At 33.7% G+C, this 13,503-nt stretch overlaps 2 protein-coding genes across 5 annotated transcripts; both read right to left on the reverse strand.

The window, feature by feature from the left end:
* Window positions 1-1,446: 1,446 nt before the first annotated feature.
* LOC142523314 (uncharacterized) lies at window positions 1,447-6,028 on the reverse strand. 2 transcript variants are annotated; one of them, XM_075627065.1, is made up of 8 exons: window positions 5,650-6,028; window positions 5,377-5,493; window positions 3,965-4,212; window positions 3,551-3,706; window positions 3,257-3,413; window positions 2,887-3,047; window positions 2,762-2,797; window positions 1,447-2,519 (listed from the first exon to the last, which is right to left on the reverse strand). In XM_075627065.1, exons 2-8 carry the CDS (start codon window positions 5,450-5,452, stop codon window positions 1,761-1,763), a joined length of 1,593 nt encoding a protein of 530 aa, XP_075483180.1. In that variant the 5' UTR covers window positions 5,453-5,493; window positions 5,650-6,028; the 3' UTR covers window positions 1,447-1,760. The 2 variants fall into 2 exon arrangements, with proteins under 2 accessions (XP_075483180.1, XP_075483181.1); XM_075627066.1 differs by having other exon boundaries at window positions 2,905-3,047; window positions 5,650-6,027.
* A 3,274-nt stretch (window positions 6,029-9,302) lies between these two features.
* Window positions 9,303-13,503, reverse strand: LOC142523431 (uncharacterized). Of its 3 annotated transcripts, none has more exons than XM_075627223.1 (5): window positions 13,268-13,503; window positions 11,544-12,905; window positions 10,642-10,842; window positions 10,408-10,559; window positions 9,303-10,277 (listed from the first exon to the last, which is right to left on the reverse strand). In XM_075627223.1, exons 2-5 carry the CDS (start codon window positions 12,871-12,873, stop codon window positions 9,750-9,752), a joined length of 2,211 nt encoding a protein of 736 aa, XP_075483338.1. In that variant the 5' UTR covers window positions 12,874-12,905; window positions 13,268-13,503; the 3' UTR covers window positions 9,303-9,749. The 3 variants fall into 3 exon arrangements, with proteins under 3 accessions (XP_075483338.1, XP_075483336.1, XP_075483337.1); XM_075627221.1 differs by having other exon boundaries at window positions 11,538-12,905; XM_075627222.1 differs by having other exon boundaries at window positions 11,538-12,887; window positions 13,268-13,502.

The following is a 13,503-nucleotide window of genomic DNA, read 5'->3' on the forward strand; positions in this document are numbered from 1 at the left end:
TTGTTATTAATCTCCAAACATTCATAAACAAATATGTGCATCTTTATTTTATTGCATTTACTTATGCTACTGTTTTTAAGATTTATTGTTGAAATATTTTATATGTTCTTAAAATATCAAAATATAGCATACCAAATGTGATAAAATTTTCAACTAAAACGTTTTTGCACATTCAACTTGCATATCTTTTAAATGTTTTACCACAATGTTTAATCGGATTCTACGAAAGATTATTTTGTGTTTCTTCCGCTTAGTTTGAAAACCAAACTCTATTTAATTTATCGGTGTTCAATATTTCAATAATCGAGTCATCATAGCTCAATGATTATCCCATAATCGATCATATCATGGGTGCTAAAAAAAAGAGGAATCAAGGTGAACTCGAACAATTTTTATGTGGAAAAAAATATTGTTATATTTAATTTACAATTTGTAAAAGTAGTATTTTACTTCACAATTGTAGATATGTTTTCTTATGAATTGACTAATTTTCATTGCAAACAATGCATCTAATTTTTTTTATATTTATTATAAAACTACTACATACTCTTTAAAGATGATTCATCTATGTAGAATTTTATAGTTTCAAAATAAATAATTGAAAATTAAGAAATTTTTTTTGTTGAAAAAATTCTAAATTGTTATATTATATGTTTTTTTGTTTTATCACTTTTGAAAGTTTCGTAGTCTAACCAAATTATATTTTAATTATATGGATCCTGAGACTAAAATAAATGTTAACATAAATTATACAAAATGGTTCTTGAAATGAATAATATGCTTATAAATTACATATTGTGGATCACATTCCATGAATACTCTTAAATCTGGCATATTGTATACAACTCTATTGTATTATCATTCAAGAAATCCACCGTAATTGATATCTGAGTTTTATCAAGACATTGTGGATTTAATCAAATTGAATTAATCGTTAAGAAATAAGAGGTGGTGAGATTAGACAGAAAATCGTAAAATTGTTCTCTCCATAAATCGTAAAATCGTTCTCTCATATAATTTATTACATTAGTGATTATATTGGAAAATAAAATCATTTATTACAATAACTTGTAATTTCAAATAAAATAAAAAGTAATTCAAAAAAAGGTTAACAACTATAAGATCACTCAAATTTGACGATAAAAGTTTCTTGAGAAAAAAATAGTATTCATAATGCAAATGAATATATAGACTTATTTGTCGTTGTGAATAATGTTAATATGCAAATAATAGTCATTCAAAAATCACATCTATATTTAATATATATTCTCTAGAGCAACAAATATGGACAATTATAAATTCTCTTGTAATAACAATAATGGGATATATAATTATGGTACAAGTATTGGAAAACAAAAAATCGCACGTGCAACATGCGTGCACTTTATAAAAAAAATTAATAATAATAAAGTTTACTCGAATTCCTATCTACATAATACAAAAATGTATCAAAATGAATGTGTATTTTACCATTAAAGAGCATTGCTTCATCATAAAGCAATACAAAATTGTCGGCTCCCTCTAGCCTATATTCATACAGTCTTCTCATTACACCACAATTTTTTCGATCGAACAGAAACACTGGATTCACCATAATTACCACCAAAGTTTCTACTCATACCAAAAACTATAAGACACCCCCCCATACAATAGTTAAAAGATTTGTGCAACTACGCCATCATTTTCTAAAATAAAGTTTCAGATGGTCGAGAAAAAAGCCGGTCCTTTGATGGGCAGGTAAATTTATGTAAGTTTCTCTCTCACTGCGACTGATAAGGGTGTGTATAATACAAAACTCCTGGAGACTGACCTGGAGCTAGAGGGCGAAAATTCGGAGGTGCGTGAAGTTGCTGAGGCAATGGCATCGGCTGCTGCATAGATAATGTTGATGGCTGAAGGCCACTGTGCATTCGCTGCTGAGCCATATGCATTTGGTTCTGGTTCAATGACACCATTGGGCTAACCATGTAAGACGGACGTACAGGCGGAGGTGGCACAGGTGGCAGAGGAGGAAGATTCCCATACTCGTATGAGATCATATTTCCACAAGGTGATTGCAAATATTGGAACGGGGGTGGGTTCAGGGTAGAATGATAGAGAGCTGGTGTGTGGGAAATTTGGCCTTGAATCGAGGTCTGCGGCAAAAGAGATTGATATGGGCTGTTCTCAGGATTTGGTTGTGCTGCAAAGTTAGGATCTGGAATGGAATTTGGTGTTAAGGAACTGTCGAATGCCTTCGAGAAAGGAGTTGATGATGATAAAAAATTCATTAGCGCAGCTTTTTTAGCTTCTTCAGCTGCCAAGGAGGAAAGGGCAGATATCATGATGTCCTTAGAAGAGCTTGAAGCTGTAAGCTTGTCCGCAACCTCAGCTGCAATTGCAGCCGCAGATTTTTTTGTCATATGTTCAGGTTTTGCATTGGCAAAAGATGATGTGGCCGATGGTTTGATCGAGAACACCAGGTTTTCTTCCAATTGCTTTCTCATGCTTGCAGCTTTTTCAACGTGAGCTTCCGCTACCTGAAAGTTTGTGTAGGTGCAGAGATATTATCACAGCATTCAAAATTATTTTTAATCCAGGTTCATGCATAAAGGTTACCAAAAATCAGTCAAACCATTACAATGGTAAAGTTTACAAGGAAAACAATGCAATTAATTCATTTGACAGCAATCCATATCCAAAAAAATAGTGAAGAAAGGAGAGACAGCTTTCTTCTAAATGAAGCACGGAAGCGAAAAACCGTAAGCAAATGATCTCTAACCTGCATCTGGGTCCGGACATTCTCTAGCTCACATTCCTAAGAAAAGCACAAAATCAGCACTGATATTGCACGTCAAAGCAAAAATTGAAAAATTCCAAAGTTATATAGTTGAAACAAATTCGTACTTTGAACTTATCATCTACCTGCTCACGTAGTGCATCACGTAGCTGAGACACGAGTGCCAGCCTATTCTCTTCCACAACTTTAAGCTTTTCAATGCACTGTTTCAAAAGAGCTTCTTCCTCCTCCAATTCTTTGGCAAGAGTCTTCCTCGATGGATCCCTAGCTGTGAGAGCAAACAGCAAAAAATTCATGGGCCGAAAAAGTTACCCAAGAATAACTGTGAATATTTTTGCACTTCATATTTCGGGCTCTTGATTTTTGTACACGAAGTGCTTTGCATGAATTTCATTTTTCAAATTTTTGAAGCTTTTCAATCAAAAGTGAATTCCTTCCTGAAAACTGTAAGATGTATTTTTTTAAATGCCAACTTACCCTTCGTCAAAGAAATGGTAACATCATTTTCCATCTTTCTTACGTGATGAATTGCAGATTTGCATTTATTCATTTCTTCATCTTCTTTGGAGCATTTATTTTGCACCAAGTGAAACGCAGACACTATTTTTTCTGCATTGCCGCCTATGCTCAATTTCTGGTTTGAAAACAAATAATTCAAGATGTAAGCACCCTTTATCTAAATTGTAGGAACCAGGTCACTGGTATTAGATAAATAAATGCCACAAAGACCAGCATAAAAATGCATAAGAACAATATCATAGTAAAACTTACGGTTCTTATAGACCGTGAATCCCTTTTAACTATTAGGACAGAACGAGAACGCTTTTTCCCAAGCTTCAATGGTGGAGGCAATTCCACACCAAGCATTGTGTCTCTAAGGTTTTGAGCTCGGGAACCAAAAACTCTCCTTTCTTCCCATATGCCAACCTTTTATAAACGGACATAATCAGACGAGAAATTTCAAATAAACAAATGCATATATATTGTGTCATGTTTGCCTATCAAGACTCATTAGATTGACCTTATAACGTGATATAGCCATTATTTAAAAAAATTGAAGGCCTAAATACACTTGTAAACAATTCCATATAACAAATCATTACAGGGAAAAAAATCAGGTTAAGTTCAATGAGGGTTGAGAGACTTAGACATATAATAATGACATCCTCCTGAGAATTAACTCACCAATCGGGATACCACATTCTTGCCACGATCGTCGCCTTTGTTTTCAACGTCTTTGATTGCTGAAGGAAGAAACTTCCAAAACTCAGTAACAAATTCATTCCCTTTTCGCTTGCTGTTCTGCAGAATGTCATTTGCAAGGTACAGAAGAGGAACTTTTTGAGCCATTTCTGAACTATGAAACTGTTTATCCCATGTCGCAACAACCTGTTCCGCTTTGCCACGATGAAAGATGCACCAGTGCGACAATGCTGTAGATGAAGGAAAATAAGTAGGGTAAGAAATTTTTCAGAAATAAAACAGTGCTTATGTCATGAGGTAATCATTCCCTGTAAGGAGGAACCCCAAAAAGTACCTACACAAAACGTCCACGAAACAATATCATGTAACAACTACAAGTGTATCTGTTTATGAAATTTTTTTATCGTTATAATTACGATAAAGCGGATAAAACTACAAATGGACAATAAATAAATGCAAGCTATACAAAAGAATGTTAGAGTTAATGATCAAATTGTCCAAAAGTAATTAATATGAAGAGCTTCTATATATAAAAATCCACACACACACACTCACATATGTATGATGAGGCTTGCCATCACGAGAGAAAAACATAGACAAGTATCTTTAACCACAATTCATGAATAAACATCCTTAAACTCTGCAACCTCCATACCATAAGAAAACTAGCAGAGAAAACAGATTTGTAAATGTTATATAGTCGTTACCAACTCCCAATTTATACTATTACAGTTCCTAACGTTTGACACATTCTCCATGCCATGATACATACAATCAATTGTACAAAAACAACTTTAGCAAAAGTAAGTTAAAAATGGATAAATTAAAAATTCAAGTAAAACGTAAGGTTTGATCATTTAAATGTATGGAATAGTAAAGCACCGAAATTCAAGGAAAAATGGATATGTATCCAACGACAGTGGTTCATGATATGATCACGAACACGTGTAACCATTTATATAATTTAACGGAAATCAGTCAACTGAAAATCATGGAAATCAAACAAAATGAACTAACATTACAATAAAAGGCTACCAAACATATTTGTTTCAGCAGTTAACTAACTGTTATAGACGTTAAATTCAAGACTAAATAAAGATCAAACTAACATGAAAAAAAAGACTTTCTTTGCCTGCCCCCCTGATCAGAAAAATAAACACAACCGTAGTGCAATGAAAACATAGAAACCATAACAAGAAACTAAAGATGTCTGTGAAAGATCAGTTTCAAAACGAGGACAACTTCTCTACACTTAATTGTTAAACTGCCTAATCGACTTTGAGCATTGAAAGTATTACAGTTTCCAAAATTACAAATTTAAGTAAACCAACTTATGATAAGAAACCAGAAGATTAATCAAAGGCATAACCAAGTAAAAGTAGAAGATAAGATACTTTCTATGCATTGCTGAGTGCTGTTAAGCTTCGAAAGCTTGTCAGCAAGAATCTCTTCACTGAATACACTGTTCATTCCACCTTAGCAGTTGTCCCCCCCTTCACCAACCCTTTACACTGGACAAAACAGTTATACACATCCATTAATCAATGTACCACAGCACAAAAAAGAACCCCAAACCCCTTAAACCAACCCCCCAGCCAAAAAAAAAAGCCACTCCACCCTTTCAAACACGTAAAATCAATAAAGATTTGATCTTTGCGAAAAATTACCAAAATGTTCCCGGTAAAATCACCAAATTCAGCAAATGTCGAGAAGTGACGCAAAAAAGAGCAAAAATAAAAGAACTGAATTGCACCGTTATAAGATTAAAGAAAAATTAGAAGGTGGCAATTCTTCTGAGACGGCGCTCAGAAACAAACATGAGAAGATAAACAAAGAGTTGTTTCAAGAATTCACAATCCCATCTTGCTTTTTGAGGAACCCTAGAAGAGATCTATATACAGAGCAAGACGAGACGCATTGAATGTGAAATGAGTGCGCGCCCTTTGGAGAGGGAGACTAGGAGGATTTGAGTTGGGCAAAAAGGTTTAAACTTGAGAGGTTGTAAGCAATATTTTGGGGTTTTCCAATTTTCAGTTGTCTTCCGCACGTGTATATTCTCTCTTCACTTACCAAACTTCTAGATTTCATCGAAATTTGAAACTTTATTTTGAAAAAAAACTAACAAACAAATTGAAAATGAAAAATATTATTTGTACGCGTTGTGTGTTTATATAATTGTTTTTTAATATATATAACATGTTTTCAAGTGAAATTGAGCAATTTGCTTTTTAATTTATGATATTTCTTGATCTGTATCATTGATATTATTTTGAAAATTTTGCTGAACAGATTGAAGACATTTTTCTGAGTAACAATGAAACATAAATTTGAATGATTAAAATATAGAATCGTGCAATAATCTGATCATTACATATTTCTTTTTCTTTTCTTTCTTTTTTTTTATGCCAATTTTTGCTATTAATAAACCAAGACGATTGAATATTAACTCTTTGATGAAATCTTTTTTTAATGCCAAATCTGTCATCATACATTTTACTCTAAAATACATATCTACACTATTAATAAAGTAAGACGGTTGGATAGTAATTAATTTTGGTGAATTATTTTTTGTTGAGTATAGGTCTCTTGTGAGATGGTCTCACGAATCTTATCTATGATACTGGTCAACCTTACCGATATTCACAACAAAAAATAATACTTTTTAGCATAAAAAGTAATATTTTTTCATGGATTACCCAAATAAGATATATGTCTCACAAAATACGACCCATGAAACCGTCTCACACAAGTTTTTGTCTTTTTTTCTTAATGTCAAAACTTATTTATTTAAATTTTCACATTTATAATGTAAGAATATCATCTTATTAAATCATATATCATATTTAATTTTGTAAAATATTGTAATTAAATCAAAAATTTCAATTTAAAAATTTTGTCAACTATGTGTGTTTCGGGTCGCTAATATTTGTACTATTAATTAACCAAGAGGGTTGAATAGTAATTAACTTTGGTGAAGTCTTTTTTTAATGTTAAATATTTCACACATAGTATTCTAATACATATTTAAATTTTCATATTTTATAATCTTAAAAAATCATCTTATTAAATCTCATTTCGTATTTTATTTTGTAAAATATCGTAATTAAATCGAAAATTTCGATTTAAGAGTTATATTAATTATATATGTGTCTTATCATTAATATTCTTGGTCACTAGTTTTTTTTTAAACGGTGTATTTTATATGGGGAAATTTTGATCTTTATAATTATAAACATCACTTGCGATTATACACGATACATTCATCCATATTAAATTTTAATATAAATTTAATTAAACATATTAATTTTTTTTATATAAAATATAAGTATATAATTAACATTTTTAGAGTATTATTTTTTATTTTTGATTTATTATTTATTATTTTTGAGTGGATAACATAATCACTTTAGGAAATATGATTATGAATGACATACACATTTAATAGTGTATAGTATAGATTTATTATTTTGGTTGAAAAGATTTGAGAAATAACTTTCAATGTTCGTATATTTTTCTCTTCTCTGGCTTTCATTTTCTTGTTAATATCCACATTAGTGTGTAATTTTTAATTAAATCATGCTATTCTACCTCTCACTAAAGTAACAATTATAACACTACCTCTATTTTATAATATAAATTAAACTAATTACAAAAAATTGATTAAAATCCAAAATAAATTTAAAAAATAAAAGGTTGTACAAACATACAATGCGTATGCAGAGACACTAGTTGTTGTTATTATTGTTATTATTATATTAAGCGAGCGAATGACACTGATTATTATTTATTATTATTATTGTTATTATAAGCGAGATGACCTTATAATAAAAGGATTTGGTGTGATATTGTGACACCAATTTATTTTATGAAAATACCCTTATCAACTTAGAAAAATTGTAACGATCATAGAATATTTTTAACCTCAATCTCGGGCGTCATGCCCTCATAAACTTTCTCATGCGTCATTTTAACATTATCCCACCCTGGAAGTGTTTTTCAGATTCCCCGATATTAGAACTCATATCCTTCATAATTAAGTATCTAAATTTCTAAAGTATGAGTATCAATTGAGTTGTTATCTTTATTTATATTTTTGACTTTTTAAATTAAATAATTACATAAAAATTTATTATTAAGTTTTTTTAGTATAATATGTAAATTTTTTACACAAGATTTTTAATATGTAAAAATGCATTGGGTGTCAAAAGACACTAAAATACTTGTTAAAATGCAATCATCATTTGATTAATGATTTTTTAAAAAATAATTCAATTAACAATAATGATCTACACTTGAGAATTGAGAATTATTGTCTGCCATCACTTTAATGCAACATACTTATATTTAAAAAAAAAAAAAATTGGAAAAGCTTATATTTTAATTGAGTCATCTTGATGAATTCGTAGTATAAGCAAATATTATATTTTTATACCATAGTGAGTGCCATATTATGCTTTATTCAGGTACTGAGGCTCGGCAAGTAAATTGTAATCTTACTTAGAAAAACATATTAGTCATTCGGCATGATGAAACCAGCAAGTCAATTGCAAAATAGCCAGTTTTGCCATGTTTAACTGTGTTCACATCTATGTCAATCAATGAAGTAACACTCATCTATTAGATACGATAAAACATATATATTAAAATTATATATCTAATAAATGAAAATCAATCTTATTGATGATGATAAAAAGTTGACACAATTAATGAGTAATATAACAAAACTGTCGACTTACCCTGTTATATTAATATAGACACACATTGTATATGCGATAATACTTTCAATATTGAAAAACCTGGCAAATTAAATAAAATTTCGAATTGACGAGGGGGATTTTCTCAATATAATTGATGTCCCATGGGAGTAAATCCTCAACTACTGATGCAATTTTGATTTTTAAAAAAAGAATACAATGAAAAGAAACAGAACATTCATTTGTTCCATATGTAAATCGTCACATATTTTGGGTATCTTTTATGAAATTAAAGTGGTATAACCGTATATTCTGGCGCACAAGCGAGATCCATGATAGCCAGACAAATTGTGAAGATACTGATAGGACTAGTTTTATCACTTTTTGACAAATAATTTTCAAACAAGCAACCGAAACACGCAATGGTTCAATATCGAGTCAAGAAAATTAAATCGGTTATATTTAACCAGAGGCATAATTTTTTTTTAGAAAACTATGCTGAACCTCACAATAAAAAGATTCGAAATATTTGAACTATAGCTAGAGGCGGCATACGAACAATCGGGAGGATGGTGTCGGTCAATCAGGGCAAGCATGCGTGATACAAGGGCATCGACAATGATGCATGAAGAATTCAAACAATGCATAACATAGGAAACATCAACAAACATCAGAGTTACAGTCTCAAGTAAATAGTGCAATTCCAGAAAGGATATCCGCAGCAAGTTTAAGAAAATGCCTTGCTTACTACTTAAGTTTGGGGAGAGTTGGATATCTAATCTGGTCTACATAAAGAGAGTGTTCACTAGGTAAAAAAGAGGCTTGACTAAACAGATGCATACGATATCTTAATTTTTCATTCTCTCAACCCAATGCCTTCCCATGATAAAAAGCATAAACTGCTCAACAAACCAGCAACAGAAGCCCCTCCTTGAAAACCGGTATATTACGCACGCCACACCTGCAGACCTGCAAAGACGCAATTATAATATACTATTTATTGTTAACTTTCGCACTAACCAATCTATCATGAATCAATGAAGAACTCAGGCCATAAGTACACGGCCCTAACGCTAAACATTCTTCCCCTGAGAATTGAGCTTTGCTGCAACTTGTTCATCAGACAATGGCAAGTAGTAGATGCGAGGGGTTGAAATAGTTTTCCGGAAAAGATCATCTAAAGTTACAATTGGTGGGTCAGTTTTCTCAGGAAGTACAGGGGGTGGAAGGTTAGGGTGATCCCTAGCTGGGTGCAGGTGCAGCTGTTCTCTTGGTAGAGGTACCCTTGATGGATGCTGGCGTTCTCTAACTGCTGCTGCATTAGCCAGTGGCGGTGGTGGAGGAAGAGAAAGAGGTGGAAGTTGCAGCGTCGGAACTTGTTGGCGTGGAGAAGGTTGAGGTTGCAAAGGCGGTTCAGAGGTTGAGAAAGTAGAAGGCCCACTGCTTGAGGGTGTTGTGGAAGATGCAGGGGGAGCCTCCACATGAGTTTTAACTTCTTGAGGATCAACAAACTCCGCTACCAACATGCGTCCCCCATTTGGAGGCCACTGGAGATTGTAAACAGCATTACGGGTGTCTACAGCTTCCTCGATGGATGAATACTGCATATTAAGAGTACTTTCTAGTTATTTTTATGAACGAAATCTTTGATCAAGTACAAAAAATAATGAAATTTTTTTGACACAATTACCAGATAAAATTATCATGAAATCTGCCAGAGAGTAAACTTACGGAGACATAGCAGTGGGTTTTAATGTGATCCATCCAGAAACTGGTAACAGTACCCGTCTTTCCAAGAAGTTCTTGCACTGCTTTTAAAGTAAAAGGGCGCAGAAATCGATCAATTCTGAGAGAGTTACTGAGGGCCTTTGGTGACGGAGGAACTACCAAAATCCAACAAGTGTGGTTAAGAGAATTACTTACACTCGTAATAAATAAATATAATTATTAGGAATCTGCAGTTACCAAGCCGTTCTTTTGGTGCTTCATTATTGGTCGAGTCAGAAATATTGAAGCGCTTGATGGAAGTTTGAGAATCTTGCGATGAACCCTTAGGGGTCTTGAGAGTCTCAGAGTTCCTTCTTTCTTGCTCAGAACCCCTAAGCCCACCAACTTTCCATCTGTGTGGTCTCTTCCCTGTGTCATTGTTCCCAACTGCTTCATTATCTGTTACATTCAAAGTCATAAATTACCAACGCTTTGCAATGGAAACAGGAACAAAAGTGCTCAGCATCGTACAAACAGTACATCAATGCAACTAGCTTTAGTGCCGTCACAGCTTTTGTCCTACTGCTGCTATTTCATATAATATGTTTCAGTTAGGAATTAAACTTTGTTCTATAATAGAGTTGGCGGGTTTTTAGTAAAAATTGGAGACAACAACACTCAAACAACTAACAGTAACACCTGGTTCAGATACATCATCATTTCAAACGGGACAAAATTACTCATTCTCGAAATTGTTCATATGCTACTCCAATAAAGTATAAACCAAAAAAATTGACAGTAAAACTTGCAAAAGGAACATTTAAACCAAATAAATTTTATCCTTTTATCAGATCTTTAGCACAAAATTCTGGTTTCCATTTTTAAAAACCCACAAAAGATATGATCTTCCTTAAAATAAAAAAGCATTCAAATATAACTATTTATCTCCTTATCTTGCAACCACTTTCGTCATGTTTTTGACACAGAACAAGGAAAAAAATCCTCGAGGAAACAAAATTCAATGCTACCATGATTATTCACTCCCCATCTGTCTCTGACCGCAAATTCAAAACTTTATGTTACTTATGATACCACTCAAAGAAAACAGGAATGTCAAAAAATTGCACACAAAAACTGGGATTAAAAACACTGACCGTCACCATCAAACTTCCTTTTCATAGATGTCAGTCCAGTAACTTCCTTGTTTTCAGCATCATCAACAATAGCTTCAATTGTCTTATCACCACCAACTACATCAACAATATTATCCTCCTCAACAATAGGCAGTTCAGATTTTTCCACCAGATCTCTTGTTTGATCAGAAACGGACTTGCACTCCATTTGCTTAATCTCCAATACATCCTCCTCCATGGAATCATCACCAGAACTCCGGTCTAAACTCAGCTTTTCGGGACCCAATTCATCTCCATCAATGTTCTTAGGACTGTCAACAGTTTCATAATTATGGCCATGAATCTCTTTGTTTTCTACTTTTTTGTCGAGTGGGGGCTCTTCTACATCCATTGGATGTGTTTCTCCATCATCAGGGGTAAAAGTGCTGGGTGGAGGGGGAATCTCACAGTCAACATCAAGCTCTAATACACTATCATTAACTACATCAAGCTTTAGTTCATTTTTCTCAATAATGGATACAGATTCAGTAGAAACAGTATCAGTTATTACTTCAGACCCTAAATGAGGGTTTTCAACCTCAGATACCTGATACTTCAATTGTTGGACCTTGTGATCTGGTCGGGGACCCTCGGGGGTATCAATTTCAGGCGGATCCAGTGAAACAGTGGCTTCATTCTGAACTTCACTACCCTTTACACTTACTCCACCTGGAGGTACCATGGTCGTGCTGCTTTCATCAATCAGAGGCATATGAATATAGGGATCTGAAAATTCAGGAATAACATCCTCATGACGTGATTCTACTCCATCGTGGTTGACTCCTCTGGTTAGATCTACCTCCTTATCTTGTCCAAGGTTGTGCGACACTGATCCAGTCAAAGATTCTGCAGGCTCAATTGTCTCGCTGAGCACAACAGCAGTTTCAACTGTTGTGAACTGAGAGACCTGCTCCCCTACAACCTCAACAGTATTGACTTCCTGTCCAAGGTTCACTTCCAAATCTTTGCCTTCACTCACTAATCCGCTGTCATGGTCAATCCCAATCTCAGGGCTGTTATTTGGCCTCCCTATCAGGTTGTCCCCAGTATCCGCAAGATCTTTAGATCTTCCAGAAACAATATAACCTTCCGTTGCTTGTTCAGAAGGTAACTCAGATTGGTTCTCCTCATTTAGATTGTTATCAGTACTCTCCTTAGCACTTTCCAAATCACTACGAACTGCTTCATCCAAACGCTTTATTAAATCTTCTTTCAACCCCTTAATAGTCAATTTACGTCTCTTAAGTTCTTCCTTCAGCTCGGTGACCTTCCATTGGTCCAGTGGTCGATTTCCAAGAGTAACATATGGTGATGACATTGTGAATCAACAAACTGCCTTTCAGAAAAACTCTGCAATTAGGATAATTGATAATAGGAGAGTCAATAAGGGGATGATGGTAGATAAAAATTAAGATTATGTTTTATAAATAATGCAGTACTTTTAGCATATAATGCACATTTGGTATACTTGCATCTACATTATCAGACCATCAAGACACGCACGGTAGAAAAGATTCATCTTTCCCCACCAAAAAATCGTCAAATTCTTCAAAAATTCTCCAAGATGAGGTGCGTAATAAATACATTGATTCCAGGTCCAATTGCATATAAATAGATACGCATTTAAACCATGAAAATGCAAACAGGAAAGGATTGAGATTAAAAAGCATACATCCATCTATGTATGAAATTTAAAGAAACGACACTGGTACCTGTAGCGGTTGATTAACAAGACCGCAGTTTACGATGAATCGAGCTGCGGAGACAAAGAACACTGCTGAATCACAACACAGAAAAAGATTAACAAAGAAGAAATGAGAAAATCAAGCACAAAAATTCAGATTGAAAACGAGAAGAAACGGCACGCCCAACAGGATTAGGGCACCAAAATAGGGTTCGGGTGCGTGGATGCGTGTTGGTCGCCCAGGACTCAAAGAAACCAAATATC

Source organism: Primulina tabacum, chromosome 13, assembly GCF_025594145.1.
Source record: "Primulina tabacum isolate GXHZ01 chromosome 13, ASM2559414v2, whole genome shotgun sequence".
Lineage (NCBI taxonomy): Eukaryota > Viridiplantae > Streptophyta > Magnoliopsida > Lamiales > Gesneriaceae > Primulina > Primulina tabacum.

Coding starts and splice junctions, on each gene's coding strand:
- LOC142523431 (XM_075627221.1), bottom strand. CDS start 12,873: ATGTCATCACCATATGTTACTCTTGGAAATCGACCACTGGACCAATGG. Junction 10,843..11,537: donor AAGGAAGTTTGATGGTGACG/GTCAGTGTTTTT, acceptor TGAATGTAACAG/ATAATGAAGCAGTTGGGAAC. Junction 10,560..10,641: donor AGCACCAAAAGAACGGCTTG/GTAACTGCAGAT, acceptor GGATTTTGGTAG/TTCCTCCGTCACCAAAGGCC.
- LOC142523314 (XM_075627065.1), bottom strand. CDS start 5,452: ATGAACAGTGTATTCAGTGAAGAGATTCTTGCTGACAAGCTTTCGAAG. Junction 4,213..5,376: donor CACTCAGCAATGCATAGAAA/GTATCTTATCTT, acceptor CTTCATCTACAG/CATTGTCGCACTGGTGCATC. Junction 2,520..2,761: donor ATGTCCGGACCCAGATGCAG/GTTAGAGATCAT, acceptor ACAAACTTTCAG/GTAGCGGAAGCTCACGTTGA.